Below are 22407 nucleotides of genomic sequence, written 5' to 3'. Positions count from 1 at the left end.
CCTTCCCCTTCTTCCCCTTCCCCTTCCCATTCCCTTCATTTTCAGACAAGGGTCTTGCTCTGTTGCCCAGGCTGGAGTGCAGTGGCACAATCTCGGCTCACTGCAACCTCCGCCTCCTGGGCTCAAGTGATCCTGCCTCAGCCTCCCGAGTAGCTGGGCCTATAGCCTCGCACCACCACACCCAGCTAATTTTTTTTTTTTTGTATTTTTAGTAGATATGGGGTTTCGCCATATTGGTCAGGCTGCTCTTGAACACTTGACCTAGTGACCTGCCGCCTCACCTCCCAAAGTGCTGGGATTACAGGCATGAGCCACCCCACCCGGCCACTAGGCTGGAATTTCTGGTCTGCACCAGGGTTTGTCCCCAGCAAATCCTGGGGTCCACACCAACATGAGGATGGAAGGGTGGAACTGGGTAACCCCACGGCTGCCCCCTGGGGCCGTGCACAGCACGCATCATCCCAGGACACGTGGCCTGTCACGGCTTTGACAGCATTTATTGTGTCTTCCCCGAGTCCTCTCTGCTTGGGGTCAGCTCGTCCCAGTTTTTTTCCCTATTCTTGGAGGAATCTGGGTCTGTCCCCTGCCATCCTGGTTGCTGTTCCCGAAGGCCCTGGTGAGCGGGGGCTGCGTCAGGAGCAGACCATTTCCTCACCCCTAGTGAGGAGCCTCCCCTGTCACCCGCGTTGCTTCCCCCGGAGGAGGCCGGATGGCCATTCTCTCGGTGCAGGACCGGAGCGTCATCTAATCCCAAACTCGTTCAGCGAGCACAGGGGTTCCCAGGACAGCCTAGAACTGCAGAATTCTCCCCACTTCTGAAGCAGAAAGTTATTTTGTGAGGAGGAAAAAACAAACTGGGGTATTTTCCCTGTGAATTTATTTTGTAATTTTTGCATAGCTTGCCAAGAAGCGTCAGAGTGCAATGGGACAGCGCCGCACACTGCCACACACGGCCCGGGACCCTCCTTCACAGGGCTGTAGGGCCCAGTGGGACAGCGCTTGCCACGGGGAGAAACACGTCCTCCATGCTTCTAATGTGTCCCCTTGCTTAGGTATATTTGGAACAATTATGGGCAGGGCCCTGGCCGGTAAACTGTGAATTGCAATTTGTGGCTGAGCAGTTAAGAAACGTTAACAATGAGCCTGGCGCGGTGGCGCACGCCTGTAATCACAGCACTTCGGGAGCCCAAGGTGGGCAGATCACGAGGTGAGGAGATTGAGACCATCCTGGCCAACATGGTGAAACCTCATCTCTACTAAAATATAAAAACAGGCCGGGCGCGGTGGCTCAAACCTGTAATCCCAGCACTTTGGGAGGCCGAGGCAGGTGGATCACGAGGTCAAGAGATCGAGACCATCCTGGTCAACATGGTGAAACCCCGTCTCTACTAAAAATACAAAAAATTAGCTGGGCATGGTGGTGCGTGCCTGTAGTCCCAGCTACTCGGGAGGCTGAGGCAGGAGAATCGCTTGAACCTGGGAGGCGGAGGTTGCAGTGAGCTGAGGTCCCGCCACTGCATTCCAGTCTGGTGACAGAGCGAGACTTCACCTTAAAAAGACAAACGTAACAATGACGATAGGCCCTGTGTGGCCACAGCCCTTGTCATCCCCAAGGCCAAAGAGAGAGAATCCTGCCAGGGAGGCAGGTCAGAGTTGTTTGCCTCCATCTCTGTGCGGGTCAGAGGGGAACTGATGCCAAGACGGGCTCCACCCAGGCAGTGGGCAGGCAGGCAGGGCAGCGGCTTCTGTGGCTGAAGTGGGCCGGGGCTGCAGCTGTTCCTGCCGGGCTTCCAAGGTGGGGGACACAGGCTGCCCCTGGGAAGGAACTTCATGTCATGGAGCTTTCAGAGTAGAAGGCAGCTTAATGAATATTTGTCCTGACGCCTTCATCTTGCAGGTAGACACTGAGGCCCAGAAAGGTCAACGGAGCTAACCAGGAAACGGCAAAGTAGGTTCCTGGGGGTTGACTGGTCTTGCCCCTGAATCCTGGTGCTCAGGGGATAAGAGACAATTTGGAAAAGCAGGGAGACTAAAGGATGGTGTTTGGCGTGGCTTTGGTTGACTTTGAGAGCCTTTGGACGAGAGGCGTGCTCCCTAAGCACTCCGGCCTTCCCTCGGTCTGCTTGCTGGGCTGACTTATCAATGTGGGGACTCAGGGTCACCCCGAGTTCTGCCTTCTGGGGCAGCCAGCCTGTGTTGGCGCCGTTGGATGGAGTCAAGCTCAGTTTTGAGGACAGAGGGGCTCTCGTGAGCTGATGGGGGTTGCAGGAGGGGAGAGCTGGGCTGGTGGGAACAGGAAGGAGAAGAGGAGCCATTGGGAAGGCGGGCAGCAAGTGGGGATTCCCTTTATCTATAAAGGTGGAGCCCATTATCCCATTATCATTTATGAAATGAGGAAAGCCTTGTGAGGACTGATAGTAGGGACGTTCTGGGTGGGAAGCTGAGCTCCTGCCTCGTGGGGCACACATACACACATGCACACACATACATGTGTGCACATACACATGCACACACATGCACACACACACACACCCCCCTCCCTGAGGTTGGCCTCTGATCACATGGGAAGAAGCTGCTTGAAGTGTGGGGGGCCCACGTTCTGAGGGCCAGCACAGGCCAGAAGCAGGCAGGACCAGCTTCTTGGGTCACATGCTTGCCAAGGTCAAAGGTGGGAGGTGATGCAGTGAACACCTGACTCTGGAATCCAGTGACCCCTCTTACACCTGGCCAACTTGGGACATGGACCGGACACACCTTGGCTTCAGGCCACCAGCCCCCAGAACTCTATGGCATGGACAGCGTGCTTGTTAGCCTTTTATGGCCAGTTACCTTCACCGCCACAGACACAGGACTAACTGTGAGTGTGGCTGTGGTAGTGGCTCTCCAGGTCCTCAGTCCCAGCCCACAGCTGACATTTGGAAGAAAAGAACATCCCAATGCAGCCATAGAGGCCCTGCCCTTGTCTGCACTGTCTTGGAGACTCAGCTTCAAATCCAGATCCAACCCCCACCCCTCCCCCCGCCGCCCGACCCACAGAGCCGCCTTGTGCATCTTCGGGGAACCCTGCAGAAAGGAGAACTCCTGCGTCAGGATTTCAGGGACCCTGACTGTCCTGTCACCCTGCTCTGCTGAGTGAGGATGCTCAGCATGTGAAAACAGATGGAAGCAGCTGACTGATGACTGCTGCCTGGGCAGGGCCTGGGGTTTGCATAATTTCCCCAATATATCAGGAAGTGGGCAGCGCAGAGGGACCAGGAGAGCAAGTATCAAATGCGTCAGGGTTCTTAACCTTTTCGAATATGAAAGTTCCTTTTATGGTGAAGGAAGCATCTGTGGTCACAGTTTAGTAGTTGTGCATTTAGAATTATGGTTTGGGAACATATATAAGAACTAATAATACCCACAGCAGGGGTTGCAGCCAATCACGTGGCACTTTTTAGGTGGCAGGCATTTGTCTAAGGGCTCTACATGTCTATTAACTCACCAAATGCTTGCAGAAACCTGGTGGATGGTGTTATTAGTCTCATTTTACAGATGAGGTACTTGAGGCACAGAGAGGTCAGGTGACTTTTCCAAGGCCGCACAGCTGACAATTGGTGGAGCCAGGATTCAAGCCCAGGTAAGCCAGCTCCAGATTCCACAATCTTAACTATCCTTCTGTGTCCCTCTGTCAGAGAGGGCTACATAGCTGTGGCCTGTTATATAGGAGTAGTGTTGTCTCTCAGTATACGTGGGTGACTGGTTCCAGGACTCCCAAATATGCCCAGATCCCTGCATACTCATATCCCTGTAGAACCTGCATGTTCAAAGAGTTGGTCCTCCTTATGCTCAGGTTTTACATCCTGAGAACATTGTAGTTTTGATTCCCATTCAGTTGAAAAAAATCCATGTATAGGTGGACCCATGCAGTTCAAAGGCGGAGCTCAAGGGTCAGCTGTGCTGTGCCTTGGTGAAGATGCGTGAACTAGAACTGTGTGTATCAACATAGATTCATTCCAAACATGCAACCGTGAGGAAATAAACAAGCTGCAGAAGGCTGTGAAAGGCATTAATGCGTTCAGATAAAGTGCAAAACCACGCAGGACAGTACTCTGTATCATTCATGAATCCAGGCATACCCAGTGAAAGCAGAAGCGTGCTTGGGCATAAAAACACCAGATTCAGTGATTACTTCCCTGGGAGCGAATGGCACCAGGAGGGGTCGGCTGGGAGCTTCAGCTCTGTCATTTTTATTAAACCACAGCTGGGGCCAGACACGGTGGCTCATGCCTGTAATCCCAGCACTTTGGGAGGTGAAGGTGGGCGGATCACCTGAGGTCAGGAGTTTGAGACTAGCCTGACCAACATGGTGAAACCCTATCTCTACTAAAAACACAAAAATTAGCTGGGTATGGTGGCAGGCGCCTGTAATCCCAGGTACTCGGGAAGCTAAGGCACGTGAATTGCTTGAACTTGGGAGGCGGAGGTTGCAGCGAGCTGGGATGGTGCCACTGCACTCCCGACAAGAGTGAAACTTAGTCTCAAAAACAGAAAACAAAACATAGCTGGAATAACTGTGGCAAAGTGTTAAGGATGGAGGATTTGCTGTTATTTCTTTGTATATACAGAAACTATTTTATAATAAAAAGTTTCAACCTGCCATGCATTTGTAACATTTTCAGATGAATTTGCATACATAGGTTTTAAACTGTGCATGTGACAGAGACTAGTTTCTTTAGTCTAGAGTCTGTGCTTGGTGCACTCAGGGTTTCAGACCCCCTCAGCTATTGCGAGGGTCTCCTCAGGGGTCTCAGCCCATAGGCAGTTAGGATCAGGATGCACACCTTTTTTTTTTTTTTTGAGATGGAGTTTTGCTCTTGTTGCCCAGGCTGGAGTGCAGTGGCGTGATCTCGGCTCACCGCAACCTCTGCCTCCTGGGTTCAAGTGATTCTCCTGCCTCAGCCTCCTGAGTAGCTGGGATCACAGGCATGCACCACCAGGCCCGGCTAATTTTGTATTTTTAGTAGAGACAGGGTTTCTCCATGTTGGTCAGGCTGGTCTTGAACTCCCGACTTCAAGTGATTTGCCTGCCTCAGCCTCCCAAAGCGCTAGGATTCTACCTTTTAAGGATAGAGGGATTATGAGGTGTCCAGAAGTGGAGACACTAGGACATGGGTCATGGTTTAGGGGAGAGGATATAAAGTAAGATGGCTGCACAGAGATTCTGAATCAAGTGCAGGTTAGAAGCATAGTGCTTCATTGTCTCATTGCACAGGCACTGCCTCCAGGGACGTTGGAGGTTACTTCTGTTGAGTTTTGCTGACTGCGCAGGAGACATTGTCATACCCATAAAGAATAGCAGGGGACATTTTTGCCAGAAGCAGCACCACTATGACATTAGTAAAAATGATTGTAACCCAGACACTCAGGAGGCTGAGGTGGGAGGATCACTTGAGTCCAGGTGTTCAAGACCAGCCTGGGCAACATAAGGAGGTACTGTATCTCTAAAAAATAAAATAAATTAGCCAGGCATATGGCCTGCACCTGTACATTGTCTCAGCTACTCAGGAGGTTAGGGCAGGAGGATCTCTTGAACCCGGGAGGATGGAGGCTGCAGTGAGCTATGATCGAACCACTGCACTCCAGCCTGGGCAACAGAGCAAGACCCTGTCTCTTTAAGAAAAAATAAAGACTGGGCTTGATAGCTCACGCCCGTAATCCCAGCACTTTGGGAGACTGAGGTGGGTGGATCATGAGGTCAGGGGCTCAAGACCAGCCTGGCCAAGATATCGAAACCCCGTCTCTACTAAAAATACAAAAATTTGCCAGGTGTAGCGGCAGGTGCCTGTAGTCCCAGCTACACAGGAAGCTGAGGCAGGAAAATCACTTGAACCTGGGGGATGGGGGTTGCAGGGAGCTGAGATTGCGCCACTGCACTCCAGCCTGGGTGACAGAGTGAGACACCGTCTCAAAAAAAAAAAAAAAAAATTTTAAGACAGCAAATGTCAACTTGAGTTAGTAGTTGAAAAAACAGGCAAGCAGGAGTTCAAAGGGTGGGAACAAATCAGTGACGCGTGAACAGACCGATTTATGAGGGCAGGGGGCAGAGTCCAGCAGCTGCTCAAAGGCCTTTCTGTGTCTGTCGACACAAGTACGTCACAAGCAGAGCCCTGGGCTCTCCTGTGTCGTCTGAAAGGATAGGGTGAAGGCCTGGGTTACCGTGGGGGCACGAGGTGCCCACAGGTGGGGGATGAGGAGGCCTTGGCCCATTGTGGGAGTGGGCAGTGCGGGAGACCCCTGAGGGTTCTCGAGCATTCCCTGGTGCCTCACAGTGGCCAGCTGGGGGCATCTTCCAGCTGCGGCCCAGCCTTCAACAGTCAAAAACCAGTATTACCCACAGCGCCATCCCCAGATCCATCCTAGGTTCTGCTGAGGTTCTAAGTGGGACTTTCAAAAGCAGAAGAAATGACGCTGAAACTGAAAGGAGTTTGACATTAGGGAGAAATGCTTTATTTCACCAGGTGACAAACTGGTGAAATAAATTTCTAATGAAAGTTGCTGCAATTTCTTCTTTCTCCTCCAGGCCTGATTCTGCACCCCTCCTCTGTCCTCCATCCTTTTTGCCACAGTGGGGGAAGCCCTGAAAAACCCTGGTGTTTTCAGAGGCTGTGGGGAGCCCAAGGAAGGGGAGGGAAAAGACATGGGACTGTCATTTACCAACTGTTCAGTTCCTGATCGGGTTCCCCAAGAAGCAGCTGGGACTCTCCAGCCTGACCTCATCTCCCTGGGGTCCCTGTCTCAAGGCAGATGGCACCTCCATGGCTGTCCCTGCCACACTCCCTCAGACCCCTCCCTGCTCCCCTGGTTTCTCGGCCCTCCCTCCTTCACTGCCTCATGCCTGTCCCTGTCTGCCCTTCTAGGGACCCAGGCTCCTGGTGTCTGCCCACAAACATGCTCAGGTCTCCCGATCTTAAAACAAGGTCTGGGCCAGGCGCAGTGGCTCTTGCCTGTAATCCCAGCAATTTGAGGCCAAGGCAGGCAGATCACCTGAGGTTGGGAGTTTGAGACCAGCCTGACCAACATGGCAAAACCCTGTCTGCACTAAAAATACAAAATTAGCCAGACATGATGGCACATGCCTGTAATCCCAGCTACTCAGGAGGCTGAGGCAGGAGAATCACTTGAACCCAGGAGGCAGAAGTTGTGGTGAGCTGAGATTACACCATTGTACTCCTGCCTGGGCAACAGAGCAAAATTCCATTTCAAAAAAAAAAAAAAAACAAGGTCTGGGCTCCCCTGAATAACCTCTCTCTTGCATTTCACAAACGTGCCTTTGGAGGGTAGTTTATGCTCTTGAATTGACTCACCGCTCCCACTTCCTCCTGCTGCCGTCCAGGGCCTGCCCGTTCCTCTCCAGCCTCACTGTCAGTCAAGCCCACCCTTGGCCAGGCCCTGTGGCAGCCCCAAGTGAACTGTCCAGCCTCTCAGCCACATTGGACACCCTGACTGTCCCCTGCCCTGGGCCGCTCTCCCCTGTAATCTTTGAGGCCTTGACTACGGAGGGGACTGCTCCTTGACCTCCTCCCTACTCTTAGTTTTTTTCGGTACATCATGGTGTTTCGAGGTGGAGTCTTGCACTGTTCTGTTGCCAGTCTGGAATGCAGTGGCGTGATATCGGCTCACTGCAGTCTCTGCCTTCCCTCCCTCCCTCCTTCCTTCCTTTCTTTCTCTTTTTCTTTTTTTTTTAGTAACAGCTTTATTGAGATGTAATTCACATTTTCTGTGCTGCCCTGGTCTGGAAGCTTACCGTATTCAGAGTTGCACAGTTCCCACGGTTGACTTTAGACCACCCTAGTAGGAACCACGTGTCTCTTAGTGGTCACCCTCCATTTCTCCGCAATGCTCTCCAGGCCCAGGCATCGTGAATCTGCGTTGGGCCTCTGATTTGCCCTCATTTTCACCTTCTCTGTCAATCTACGGTGCAGCCTTCGCTCTGGTCCTCACCCCAGAAACACCTCTCACAGCACAGGTCTGGATTCCAGCTGTGCTGATGCTCCCCTGAAGCCCTCTGCATCCTTACCCCAGATGGCAGCCTCTTCTTGGCTGGTCCATGCCCCAGCCTGGCCTTCTGCTACCTTCCCCAGCTCCAGGCTCCTGCGGCACCTTTTCTCCTAACCCCCTCACCACTCGTCAGTCTTCATGCTGGTGTACACTGCCTCATGTTTCCCACACCTCCATGCACTTTTCACACCTCCTCACACCTCCACACTTCACCTCCCACATCCCACAGCTCCACACACTTTTCACACCTACTCATACCTCCGCACACCTCCACACTTCACACCTCCTCACACCTCCCACAGCTCCACACACTTTTCACACCTGCTCACACCTCATACCTCCACACTTCACACCTCCTCACACCTCCCACAGCTCCACACACTTTTCACACCTGCTCATACCTCCTCACACCTCCACACTTCACACCTTCTCACATCTCCCACAGCTCCACACACTTTTCACACCTGCTCACACCTCCTCACACCTCCACACTTCACACCTCCTCACACCTCACACAGCTCCACATACTTGTCACACCTCACACCTCCTCACATCTCCACACTTCACACCTTCTCTCATCTCACATAGCTCCACATACTTTTCACACCTCCCACCTCCCACTCACACCTCCTCATTTCTGCCACACCTTTACACACGTTTCATACCTCCTGTTATGGTGTGGCTGTGTCCCCGTCCAAATCTCAACTTGAATTGTATCTCCCAGAATTTCCACATGTTGTGGGAGGGACCCAGGAGTAGGTAATTGAATCATGGGGGCTGGTCTTTCCCATGCTATTCTTGTGATGGCGAATAAGTCTCATAAGATCTGATGGCTTTATCAGGGGTTTCCACCTTTGCTTCCTCCTCATTTTTTTCCTCTGGCCACCACCATGTGAGAAGTGCCTTTCCCCTCCCACCATGATTCTGAGGCCCCCTTCCAGCCCTGTGGAACTGTAAATCCAATTAAACCTCTTTTTCTTCCCAGTCTTGGGTATGTTTTTATCAGCAGTGTGAAAATGTACTAGTACAGTAAATTGGTACCAGGAGTAGGTATTGCTGTAAAGATAGCCAAACATGTGCAACTGACTTTGGAACTGGGTAACAGACAGAGATTGCAACCGTTGAAGGTCTCAGAAGAAGACAAGTAAGTGTGGGAAAGTTTGGAACTTCCTTGAGACTTGTTGAATGGCTTTGCCCAAAATCCTGATAGTGATATGGACGTAAAATCCAGGCTGAGATGGTCTCAGATGAAGATAAGGAACTTGTTGGGTACTGTTAAAGCTAACAGTCAGCAAAGGTGACTGTCGTTATGTTTTAGCAAAGAGATTGGTGGCATTTTGCCCCAGCCCTAGAGATCTGTGGAACTCTCAACTTCGGAGAGAGGATTTAGGGTATCTGGTAGAAGAAATTTCTAAGCAGCAAAGCATTCAAGAGGTGACTTGGGTACTCTTAAAGGCATTCCATTTTAAAAGGAAAAACAGCACATAAAAATTCAGATAATTTGCAGCCTGAGTATGTAATAGAAAGAAAAAACCCATTTTCTGAGAAGAAATTCAACCCAGCTACAGAAACGTGCGTAAGTAGCAAAGAGCCTAATGTTAATCTCCAAGAACATGGGGAAAATGTCCCCACGCCATGTCAGAAATGGCAGCCTCTCACATCATAGGCCCTGAGGTCCAGGAGGAAAAAGGGGTTTGGTGGGCTGGACCCAGGGTCCCTATGCTGTGTGCACCCTAGGGACTTGGTGCCCTGTGTCCCAGCTACTCCAGCCATGGCTGAAAGGGGCCAATGTAGAGCTCCGGCTGTGGCTCCAGAGGGTGGAAGCCCTAAGCCTTGGCAGCTTCCATGTGGTGTTGAGTCTGCAGGTACACAGAAGTCAAGAACTGTGGTTTGGGAACCTCCACCTAGATCTCAGAAGATGTATGGAAACACCTGGATGCCCAGGCAGAAGTTTGCTGTTGGGGTGGGGCCCTCATGGAGAACCTCTGCTAGGGCAGTGTGAAAGGGAGATGTGGGGTCAGAGACCCCACACAGAGTCCCTACTGGGACACTGCCTAGTGGAGCTGTGAGAAGAGGGCCACTGTCCTCCAGACCCCAGAATGGTAGATCCACCAACAGCTTGCACTGTGCACCTGGAAAAGCCACAGACACTCAATGCCAGCCTGTGAAAGTGGCCAGGAGGGAGGCTGTACCCTGGAAAGCCACAGGGGTGGAGCTGTCCAAGACCATGGGAGCTCACCTCTTGTATCACCATGACCTGGATGTGAGACATGGAGTCAAAGGAGATCATTTTAGAGCTTTAAAATTTGACTGCCCTGCTGGGTTTCAGACAGACTTGCGTGAGCCCTGTAACCCCTTTGTTTTGGCTGATTTCTCCCATTTGGAATGGATGTATTTACCCAATGCCTGTACCCCCATTGTATCTAGGAAGTAAGTAGCTTGCTTCTGATTTTACAGGCTCTTAGGCAGAAAGGACTTGCCTTCTCTCAGGCGAGACTTTGGACTGTGGACTTTTGGGTTAATGCAGAAATGAATTAAGACTTTGGGGTACTGTTGGGAAGGCATGATTGGTTTTGAAATGTGAGGACACGAGATTTGGAGGGGCCAGGGTTGGAATGATATGCTTTGGCTGTGTCCCCACCCAAATCTCAATTTTAATCATTTCTCCTGGAGTTCCCATGTGTTGTGGGAGGGACCCAGGGGAAGTAATAGAATCATGGAGGCCGGGGTTTCCTGTGCTGTTCTCCTGATAGTGAATAAGTCTCACAAGATCTGATGGGTTCATCAGGGGTTTCTACTTTTGCTTCTTCCTCATTTTTTTTCTCTTGCTGCTGCCATGTAAGAAGTGCCTTTTGCTTCCCGCCATGATTCTGAGGCCTCCTCAGCCATGTGGAACTGTAAATCTAGTTAAACCTCTTTTTCTTCCAAGTCTCAGATATGTCTTTATCAGTAGCATGAAAATGGACTAACACATCTCCTCACACCTCCCACGCCTCTGCACTGTTTAGGCCTCCCCACACCTCCCACACCTCCCCACGCCTTCTGTAATTCCCAACACCTCCTCACGCCTCCCACACCTCCCCAAGCATTCCCACACCTCTCACACCTCCCACTCATACCTCCTCACGCCTCCCACAACTCCCCATGCCTCCCACACCTCCCACACCACGGGTGCTTATTACTGACATGTCTGCCTGTGTGTTTCTGCAGACAGGCCCAGCTTCTCTTTCTTTCCACAATTCTTGGTCCAACCCAGTGTCCGGTGCAGACTTAGTGCTCAGTATCGTTGACCTGAACACCACCAGTCGGAAAGCCAGGATGATGTGAATTTTCATCTGGCCTCATCTGTTCCTTAGCCTCTCACAGGGGTCATATCTCCCTCTTTTTCATTTTTGTACATCTGAGGTCACTGAGCAGAGGGTGCCCATGCTGTTAAAGCACCATACAGTGTGACAGGGGGGTTCATGTCTGCTTCCCCATTGGAGCTGAATTCCCCACCTCCCCTCCTAGCTGAATTCCTGCCGAGGTCGGTGGGAGCCCGTGCAGACTGGCAGAGATGGGCAACCGGATATGAGAGCCCGGCCAGCCAGAGAGCTGGGGTGAGCCAGGAGGATTAGCTCCAATTCTGGGCACCCATCAGTCTTTAGCAGTCTCTCGGAACACAGAAAAGAGTGGGTGGGAGAGTTTAGATTTATTTTTTTTGGAAACTTGGTTCAGACATTTATGCCCTTTAATGAGGGCAAAAGTTGTACTGAAATTATATATGTGTGTGCTGATGTTATCTATATCATAAGTTATATAGATAATATAAGTGCATATATATATTATTTCAGTTTCACTTGCCAGGAATTCAAACACAGCTTTAAGGAACTTAAGTTTAATTATTAACTTGAAGGACTAAGGAAGATTTTCTAAGCACAGCTTGAATAGTGCCCAGATGAATTCTATATACATATATGTATGTATATAGATAGATGGAGATATATTTTGAGATGGAGTTTCGCTCTTGTTGCTCAGGCTGGAGTGCAATGGCGTGATCTCGGCTCACTGCAACCTCCACCTCCTGGGGTCAGGCAGTTCTGCCTCAGCCTCCTGAGTAGCTAGGATTACAGGCACCTGCCACCACACCCAGGTAATTTTATATTTTTACTGGGGGCAGGGTGGGGCGGAGTCGGCCAAGCTAGTCTTGAGCTCTTGACCTCAGGTGATCCGCCTGCCTCAGCCTCCCAAAGTTCTGGGATTACAGGCGTGAGCCACCGCACTCAGGGTGAATTCAAGATACATCGCCACAAATTATAAAAAGTAGAGCTTTTCAAAACCATGGTCAAGGCTTTTATTTTGATGTTGTTAGCACCTGACTTTGAGCTTGGGAGGATCAAAATGACTGATTTAATGTCAGATTGTACCTTGATATGCTGATGACTTTTCCGCTCCAGGCAGGGATGTGGACCTAATGATGAATGGAATGAGGGCTTGTGAGTTATCCACAGCTTGGCTGGCAGAAGTCATCCTTCCCTTTCAAGGATAGAGTGGTGAACTCCAGGGTCTTCTTGTAGGCAGTGCATTTCTTGATCTGTGTTCATGTTCTCGGGGCAAAGGCTGGGAGCATCTGAAAGTTGCTGTTGCTTCTCCTTTGTTGTTGTTATTGTTATTATTCCTCTTATTTATTTTGAGACAAAGTCTTGCTCTTGTCCCCCAGGCTGTAGTGCAATGGTGCAATCTCGGCTCACTGCAACCTCTGCCTCCCAGGTTCAAGCGATTTTCCTGCTTCAGCCTCCTGAGTAGCTGGGATTATAGGCACCCACCACCATGCCCAGCTAATTTTTGTATTTTTATTTGAGACAGGGTTTCACCATGTTGGCCAGGGTGGTCTTGAACTCCTGACTTCAGGTGATCCACCTGCCTCAGCCTCCCAAAGTGCTGGGATTATGGGCATGAGCCACTGCGCCAGGACTACTATTACTCTTATTGAAGCTGCGGTGAACCTTCTGTTCCACAGGGCAGTGCTTCCCAAACTCTAGTCTGGGAATGCTCATTAAGAAGACTGAAATTGGGCAAATAAATTTGGAAACCGCTGTATGCCGTGTGTTTCTCTTGAAGACTGACAATATATTTGCCTTTGAAAGGCTCTGAGAATTCCTGCAGGGGGAAAAACATTTTCGTAGCAGCTTGTAAATTTGTTTGATCACATGCTATTTATTTTCAAATATTTCTTACTAATTTCTAGTTCTGCTGGAACACCTTGAGAAGGCCTGCTTCCAAATAAATTCTTGCAAGTGGAATTTTTGGGGCAAAGCATATGAGTGTTTATATATGGTGGCCAGGAGTGCTGCAATACAGCCGTGCTGCGTGTTGGGTAAGAGTAATCCAGGCACGTTAACTGGGTTACCTACTGCTCAGCAAACCCCACTATGTGGGCAAAATATCAAAACAGATTTTGCTTATTTCCTTGAACAGGTCTAACACTTTTTAAAAAAATTCTGTAGTTTCTTCTCTTCACTTTGGTATTTGTGAAGAAGTCTCAGTTATTAAAAAGCAAGATTCTTTAGGACTATTTCACGGAAAGGCATCGTTCCCCGTTTCATGAAATCAGTAGCATATTTTGTAATGGATCTTTGGAGTCATGTATTAATCTATTTCTCGTTTCTAAGAGAGGTTGTTTGGTAGCTTTTTTTTTAATGGGTATCAGAGAAATACCAAAGGTGATGTGCCTTGCCTAAAATCCCGTGGTGGGTTGTCAGATAAAGCTGAACCAGGACTCCTTTAAAGGAAGGTCGCTGTACTGAGCCGTCTGTTGTTCTGTTACCAGAGGAAAATACTTTGATGTATTTATGGTACAAACCCCTGCCTCCTTCCTACTTCCAAAAAGGATTTATGACAAAGGGAAAACTCACAGCAGAACCAAATAATTCCTGTAGAAGGTTGGAAGACTCACCTGTGATGCTCTGGGGAGGTTATAAAGGGGGAAGTGGTGCTTACTTAAAAATCTTTAGGAATGGCTGGGTGCAGTGGCTCACACCTGTAATCCCAGCACTTCAGGAGACCAAGGTGGGAGGATCACTTGAGGTCAGGTGTGAGCCATTGTGCCTGGCCGTCATGAGATCATTATCGTTTGGGTTTTTTTAAGAGATGAGCCCTCACACTATGTTGGCGAGGGTGGTCTCAAACTCCTGGGCTCAAGCAGTCCTCCCACTTCAGCCTCCTCCCTGAGAAGCAGCAGAGAGCAGATTTGACCAGGGGATTCATGAGGGAGAGGAGGACCAGGTGTGGATGCAGTTAAGCACAGAGGGGCTTCAGGGGGCTGCGGGAACAGAGGCCCTGAGGCCAAGGGTAGGTGTAGGAACTCCATAAAGAGTGGTTTACTTCGAAGTGGGGAATGAGAGTCTTCTTCCCCTACCCCCCTCCCAGCTTTGTTGAGGTTTAATTGACAAAGATGGAATATATACAAAGTCTGCACCATGATGTTTTGATACACGTAAGGGATTCCCACAATCAAGCTAGTTAACATATCCATCACCTCACAGTGCTGCTCACTCTTGTTTTGTGGTGAGAACACCTAAGATCTCTCTTAGCAGATTTCAAGTATAGCATACATTGTTACTGACTGTAGTCATGCTGTACCTGACTACAGGAGAGCTCCCCGGGACTTACTCAACATGGCTGGAGGACGCTACGCTAAGTGCAATAAGCCAGGCACAGAAAGACAAATAGATCCCACTTACATGTGGAATCTAAACAAGTTAGAACTCATAGAAACAGAGAGTAGAGTGGTGGTTGCCAGGGGCTGGGTGGGGCGGCCAGAGAATGGAGAGATGATGGTCAGAGTCCAAACTTGCAGGAACGGGGGTCTTCAGATGCTCGACAGATTGTTTCTGAAAAGCTGGCCTCTCTCCTTCACTCTTCCACACCCTTTCTTTCCTTCTTCCCCCAATACCGTACTGCAGCCCTGCTAAACAGCAGGGATCCATGTGCTCATGTGTAACTGCTCCGCAGGCTACACCCAACCCCCGGAGACCCCCCACTGAGATCCCCATGAGCCTGGGCCCCTGCCTGACTCTCCAGCACGTGCTGTAGCAGTAGCAGCAGCCCTGTCTGGGCGGTGGAAGCTTCAGTGGACACCTGCTTCTGCTGCCTCTTCACCTTCTCGGAAGGCTCCGCAGGGCTCTCGGCCACCCAGTGTGTGTGGGCACTTCAGCAATCATAAAGACTTAGAAAAGAGCTTGAGAAATGCCAGTGTGCAATATTTCTCTTTTGGAAAACAATCCAGTTTGAGACTTCTATAGTCCAAAGATGTTTTGTTATTTTAAATGTACTGCAAAGTTTGAGGCCTGGGTAGGCAGGCACTTATTAATTCTAATAAAGAGAATGAACTGTCCATCTTAAATAAAAATCTTAAGGTCCGGTGTGTGGCTCACGCCTGTAACCCCAGCACTTTGGGAGGCTGAGGTGGGCGGATCACCTGAGGTCAGGAGTTTGAGACCAGCCTGGCCAACATGGTGAAACATCTCTGCTAAAAATACAAAAATTAGCTGGGTGTGATGGCATCTGTAATCCCAGCTACTCGGGAGGCTGAGACAGGAGAATCAAACTGGGGAGGCAGAAGTTGCAGTGAGCTGAGATGGCGCCATTGCACTCCAGCTTGGGTGACAAGAATGAGACTCCATCTCAAAAAAAGAATCCTAAAATAAGAAAAGTACTGGCCATGGTACACTAGTAATACATTTGCTTTTGTTTTCTTTTTTAACCATGTTCAAATTCCTTTACTATTAAAACTGTAGGCCGGGTGCCATGGCTCATGCCTGTAATCCTAGCACTTTGGGAGGATGATGTGGGTGGATCACCTGAGATTGGGAGTTCGAGACCAGCCTGACCAACATGGAGAAACCCTGTCTGTACTAAAAAAAAAAAAAATACAAAATTAGCTGGGCATGGTGGTGCATGCCTATAGTCCCAGCTACTCGGGAGGCTGAGGCAGGAGAATCACTTGAACCCGGAAGGGAGGTTGCAGTGAGCCGAGATTGAGCTATTGCACTTCAAGCTAGACAAGAGCAAAACTTTGTCTCAAAAAAAAATTGTATGTGCAGCATAAGAAATGTTTGACATAAATGCAAATGTTTCAATTACAAAAAATATACCCCAGCGCCAGGGTATGAAGGGGCAGAGGAATTCCAAGTGATGGTATCAGTCTAGTTCTGTCAACATATCGGACCCCAACTTACCATGTTTTTCTGTTGTTACAGGTGATTTTCAAAGCCAAGTCAAAATATTCTCCAGAATTACTCAAATACCGGTAAGTACCATGGGGCATCTGCCTCTGTGGTAGAAGGGGAAAGTGCCGACACAGGAATCTCATCTCTCCATTGGGGTTTGCACACATTGCTCCTCTGTGAGCCGCTGGAAACAGTCCTGCCTGCTGGCTGTTTGCCCACAAGCATCGTGTGCATTGCTGGTGAGGGTCGGGTCATCGAATCATGACCTCATGAATCATAGGGGCTTGCATCATACTTACCCAATTCAGAAACAAAAGCCTGGTGCCTTTCCTAACAGGAGGAAATAGAGGGGAATAAAATAGGTGTCTCTAAACCTTTCTAAGGCACTTGGGAAATAAGAGCCTCAGCAGAAGGAAATGGGGTTCCTTGAAGATGCTGGTGCTTGGCCAGGTGCTTCCCCTTCCCCATCCTGCACTTCCCATGCTCTCACTGCAGATGTGGGTGCGGGTGCGGGTGCAGGTGCAGATGTGGGTGCGGGTGCGGATGTGGGTGTGGGTGCAGGTGCGGATGTGGGTGCAGATGCGGGTGCGTGTGCAGGTGCAGGCATGGGTGCAGGTGCAGCTATGGACCTGCATCACCCCTGCAGCCCGCCACCTGGTGGCTTGACCCTGCTTGTCTTAGTTGCTAACTGCGGGTAGGCTCCAGCTATTTATTTGTTTTCCAGAACCCAGGGCCCATTGAACTCCAAGTGGCTACACAGCTGCGTGCAGGGTATCCATTCCCATACAGAAATCCCGTTCTGACCATTCAGTACTCATTTAGGCACCAGGAAGAAGATGATATTATAGTTAAGAGTGTACACTCTATTTGAAGGTGGCTTAAACAACACAAAGGCTTGGAGAATCAGGCAAAGCAGAATATGCAACATGCCGAAAGCATGGACCCGGGGAGGCATGGACATTTTCTGGAAGAAGAGAGGCTTGTGCTGGGTGTAATCTGGAAGGGAACCTTTTCACTTACGTGAGGAGGTAGATCTGCATTTTCCTATGGAGGGGTTCATAGCTCTTCCCAGATTTTCAGAGAGGCCTCTGACATCTGTAAGGCCAAGAGCCAGTGGCTTAAAGGATACTCAAGTTTGGCCAGGCACAGTGGCTCACGCCTGTAACCCTAGCACTTTGGGAGGCCGAGGTGTGTGGATCACTAGAGGTCAGGAGTTTGATACCAGCTTGGCTGATATAGTGAAACCCTGTCTCTACTAAAAATTCAAAAATTAGCCAGGCGAGGTAGCACACCTCTGCTGTTTCCGCTACTTGGGAGGTTGAGGTGGGAAGATAACTTGAGCCCAGGAGGCAGAAGTTGCAGTGAGCCAAGACTGCACCATTGTGCTCCAGCCTGGGCAGCAGAGTGAGAGTTTGTCTCAAAAAAAAAGGTCAGGTTTGACTGGGGTTAGGGGAGGAGAACAGGCTTCTGGAAGAGGCGAGGGGGTGCAGCGTGAGTCCAGGGGTTCTGGAATGTCTGCCCAGGAGAATTTCACCACCACCAGCAAACATTTCTGAAAAGGTGACTCTGGCCATCGCCTCCTGGGCTCAAAATGAAAAACTATTTTGTCACTTTTTTTTTCGAAACAGACTCACTCTGTTGCCAGGCTGGAGTGCAATGGCGCGATCTCGGCTCACTGCAACCTCAGCCTCCCGGATTCAAGCAATTCTCCTGCCTCAGCCTCGTGAATAGCTGGGACTACAGGCATGCACCACCATGCCCAGCTAATTTTTGTAATTTTAGTAGAGATGGCATTTCACCATGTTGGCCAGGATGGTCTCAGCTCTTGACTGCATGATCCACCTGCTTCCACAAAGTGCTGGGATTACAGGCATGAGCCATCACTCCTGGCCTATTTTTTCGCTTTTTAAAATATGTTAAATCATATACATATTTTATTGAAATATATATCATCTAAAAATATGTAAATACTTTTTACTTAAAATTCTAAAGGTGTAATAGTTTAATCCTGAGTTTATGTCCAAGGAAACCAGTTCAGAAAGTTTCTCTGAAGTTCAGAAGGTTCTGTGAAGGTTCCTGGGCCCCGGCTTGTACCCTTACAAGACTGACCGACCCCGGCTTTGTTTTGTTTTCCGCCTGATCTCGCTGTCTCCCGTCACTACTTTCTGCATAGCTCAGTTCACATCTCTACCAACTCAGGTGGAACTTCAGCGTCCGCTATGAAATGATGTTGGTTCCAAGGAGAGCGATTTAAAGGATAGGTTGAGTGTCCCTGATCTGAAATGCTTGGGACCAAAAGTGTTTCAGATTTCAGAGATTTTTGGATTTTGAAATATTTGCATATAAAGGCCAGGCATGGTGGCTCATGCCTGTAGTCCCAGCACTTTGGGAGGCCAAAGCGGGTGGATCATTTGAGATCAGAAGTTTGAGACCAGTCTGGCTAACATGGTGAAACCCCGTTTCTACTAAAAATACAAAAATTAGCTGGGGTGGTGGTGGGCATTTGTAGTCCCAGGTACTCAGGAGGCTGAGATGGGAGAATCGCTTGAACCCGGCAGGTGGAGGTTGCAGTGAGTGGAGATCATGCCATTGCACTCCAGCCTGGGCAACACAGCGACTCCATCTCAAAAAAAAGGAAAAAGAAATATTTGTATATACATAATGAGATATGGGGGGATGGGGTGGGACATGAGTCTAACATGAATTTTATTAATGTTTCAGATACACCTTATATCCTGAAGGGAGTTTTATACAATCTTTTTAATAACACTGCGTAAAACAGTTTTAACTGTGTTTTGACTGTGTCTATCACGTGGAGTCAGGTGTGGAATTCTCCATTTGTGGCATCATGTTGATTGATACTCAGTTTCAGATTTTGGAGCGTTTCGCATTTTGAATTTTTGGGTTAGGGATGTTCGACCTGTATGAAGTACCAGTAGACAGTCCCCTCTCTTCTCCAGTAACAAAATAGTAGCCTCTCCTCTGCGTCCATAGTCTTTGCTCGGCAACCCCTAACCAGAAATGTAAGTCAAAGCATGAGTGAAGATGGAGGTGGGAGGATAAATTCTGTCTGATTGGATCACAGAACTGAGTTTATCTTGGAAACAGTTGAGGTTGGGGTAATTAGATGTCTTCTAGAGGTGGAATATGAAAGCACTGATCAGGAAGGAAATTCTTTAAAAAGCTTTCAACCAGCTGTGCTTGGGCTCACGCCTGTAATCCCAGCACTTTAGGAAGCCAAGGCGGGTGGATCACCTGAGGTCAGGAGTTCGAGACCAGCCTGACCAACATGGACAAACCGTGTTTCTACTAAAAATTCAAAACAGTTTGTTGGGTATGGCGGTGCATGCCTGTAATCCTAGCTACTTGGGAGGCTGAAGCAGGAGAACTGCTTGAACCTGGAAGGCGGAGGTTGCAGTGAGCCGAGATGGCGCTATTGCACTCCAGCCTGGGCAACAAGAGCAAAACTCCATCTCAAAAAAAAAAAAAAAAAAAAAAAAAGCTTTCAACCTCTGAGCATAGGGACGGGGGCTTCAGGGGAGAAGATATGTGGGTAGGGCAGTTGTCGCTTGATCCTTGAGTCACCGTATACCTTGAAGACAGGCTGTGCTGACATGTGGCTGCATTTTATTGGAAAGGGATTTGCAGAAATGAAGGGAGAAGATGGGGAGAAGTATAGTTGGATCCAGGTGTTAAAAGTGAGACGTTTGGGACTGGGCGTGGTGGCTCACGCCTCTAGTCCCAGCACTTTGGGAGGCAGAGGTGGGTGGATCACCTGAGATCAGGAGTTTGAGACCATCCCGGCTAACAGGGTGAAACTGTCTCTACTAAAAATAGAAAAATTAGTCAGGCATGGTGGCACGCGCTTTTAGTCCCAGCTACCCAGGAGCCTGAGGCAGGAGAATCACTTGAACCTAGGAAGCCAAGGTTGCAGTGAGCCAAGATTGCACCATTGCACACCAGCCTGGGCAACAAGAACAAAAACTCAATTAAAAAAAAAAAAATCCAATGCAAGACACCTGAAAAGAAAAAAATTTAAAAAAGTGAGATGTTTGAGCCAGCGAAGTTGGAGAGTCCCTTGAAGCAGGAGGGTGAGGTTTCAACGGGAGATGCCTGTTAACCCAGTCCTTGTAGTTTTGTTGCCAAATACAAAGAAATACTAGGAGTTACTTCTGCATAGGCACATCTTTACTCTCATTTATACAATTCCTCAGTTCTCTTAAACCAGGTGCCACTAGAGACATTTCAGGCCACAGTCTCTCCTTGAGATGCTTTGGTATGTTGGCTTCTAAATAGATTGGCTTTCGTAATTTAATCATGACTCACCTGAAATAAAACAAGAGCCATCAGTCTAGAACTAGTTGAAACTTTCCGCTCCAACCCATTCCTGTAGCAATTCACTGGTTTTGAAGATAATTTATATTCAACTCAGCCAAGAACCACTTTATTTTTCACTTAAAGTCACCTCTACCCTCCCACATCTGCTAGCTCAGAGTTTTGCTCGAGTGGAAGCCAGTGTGATTCAGGCTTTCTCTTTCTCAGTCTATGGATTTTAATTTACTCGGTTTAAGAAATGTGAACATTGGGCCTGGGAGTGCTCAAGAGCACTTCGATTTTGATTTTAAACATTTTCAACTGTTTGCCCTCCAGCTTTGTGAGTTTTTAAATAAGTAAAAAATATAGCAAGCCAGGTTTTTTGTTTGTTTTTCCTTTTTAAGATGGAGTTTGGCTCTTGCTGCCCAGGCTGCAGTGCAGTGGTGCAATCTCAGGTCACTGCAACCTCCGCCTCCCGAGTTCAAGTGATTCTCCTATCTCAGTCTCCTAAGTAGCTGGGATTACAGGTGCCCACCACTAAGCATGGCTAATTTTTGCTAGAGATGGGGTTTCACCACGTTGGGCAGGCTGTTCTTGAACCCCTGACCTCAGATGACCTGCCCTCCTCAGCCTCCCAAAGTGCTGGGATTAGAGGTGTGAGTCACTGCGCCCGGCCTTTTTTGTTGTTTTTAAGACACAAGGTCTCACCCAGGCTGCAGTGCAGTGGCAGTGGTGCAGTCACAGCTGGCTGCAGCCTTCATCTCCTGGGCTCAAGCAGTCCTCCTGCCTCAGCTTCCCGAGTAGCTGGGAATACAGGTGCGTTTCACTACATCCAGCTAATTAAAAAAAAAAAATTGTAGAGATAAGGTCTTGCTGTGTTGCCCAGGCTGGCCTAGAACTCCTGGACTTAAGTGACTCTCCTGCCTCAGCCTCCCAAAGTGCTGGGATTACAGGTACGTGCCACCACGCCTAGCATACTTTTCCCTTTCTTTAAGTGAAAAAGCAGTGGCTCATGCTTGTAATCCCAGCGCTTTGGGAGGCTGGGGTGGGAGCATCACTTGAGCCCAGGAGTTCAAGACCAGCCCTGGCAACAGATCAAGATCCTGTCTCTACAAAATAAAAAAATTCAGCTGGGCATGCGGGTGCCTGCCAGTGTTCCCAGCTACTCAGAATGCCGAGGTGAGAGGCTCGCTTGGACCCAGGAGGCTGAAGCTGCAGTGAGGTGTGACTGCACTACTGTTCTCCAGCCTGGGCAACAGAGCAAGACCCTGTCTCAAAAAAAAAAAAGAAAAAAGAGAAAAAAGGAGGGAGGGAGAAAAAGAGAAAGAGAAAGGAAGAAAGGGAGGAGGAGAGAAAGAGAAAGGAAGGGAGGGAGGGGAAGAGGAAGGAAGAAGGATGGAGGGAAAGAGGAAGGAAGAAAGGAAGGAAAGAATCGATGGCATTGGGAGATAATTTTTTTTTTTTGAGATGGAGTCTTGCTGTGTTGCCAGGCTACAGTGGCACCATGCCAAGCTAAGTTTTGTATTTTTAGTAGAGATGGGGTTTCAGCATTGTTGGTCAGGCTGGTCTTGAACACCTGACCTTGCAGTCCACCCAACTCAGCCTCCCAAAGTGCTGGGATTACAGGCGTGAGCCACCGTGCCCAGCTGGGAGATAAATTTAAATAATGCTTTACAACTCCTAGCTTCTGTCCTCATAATAGGAGGTGGTCAGGCGCTGTTGTGTTGGCTGCCTTGAAGACTCCTTTATCCCTGCATTTGCTGACCAGCAGCACTGATCTTTCCGGTCCCACAGGCAAAGTGGTCTTCCCGGATGCTGGGTCACACTGAAAGTGGTCTTCCGG

General features: G+C 49.1%; 2 protein-coding genes and 1 long non-coding RNA gene across 4 annotated transcripts in view; 2 read left to right on the top strand and 1 right to left on the bottom strand.

Moving 5' to 3' along the window:
* The window catches only part of LOC116526037, a 19427-nt gene extending 15219 nt beyond the window's left edge, over window positions 1-4208 (top strand). The window contains exon 3 of the long non-coding RNA XR_004257935.1: window positions 4196-4208. This is a non-coding gene — a long non-coding RNA (uncharacterized LOC116526037). The remainder of the gene's footprint in view (window positions 1-4195) is intronic.
* The window catches only part of GPR137B (G protein-coupled receptor 137B), a 74425-nt gene that overhangs the window by 17196 nt on the left and 34822 nt on the right, over window positions 1-22407 (top strand). For both annotated transcript variants that reach the window (XM_032242283.1, XM_032242282.1), the window contains exon 2: window positions 16281-16330. In XM_032242283.1, coding sequence (XP_032098174.1) covers window positions 16281-16330 — 50 coding nt within the window. The remainder of the gene's footprint in view (window positions 1-16280; window positions 16331-22407) is intronic.
* ERO1B (endoplasmic reticulum oxidoreductase 1 beta) overlaps window positions 20229-22407 on the bottom strand; it is a 103254-nt gene continuing 101075 nt past the window's right edge. Inside the window, exon 17 of the mRNA XM_032242279.1 lies at window positions 20229-20576. Coding sequence (XP_032098170.1) covers window positions 20573-20576 — 4 coding nt within the window. The 3' untranslated portion in view covers window positions 20229-20572. The remainder of the gene's footprint in view (window positions 20577-22407) is intronic.

Source organism: Sapajus apella, unplaced genomic scaffold, assembly GCF_009761245.1.
Source record: "Sapajus apella isolate SASKATOON/1434 unplaced genomic scaffold, GSC_monkey_1.0 scaffold49, whole genome shotgun sequence".
In the NCBI taxonomy this organism is placed as follows: Eukaryota; Metazoa; Chordata; class Mammalia; order Primates; family Cebidae; genus Sapajus; species Sapajus apella.
This window is presented reverse-complemented; position numbering and strand designations above follow the sequence as displayed.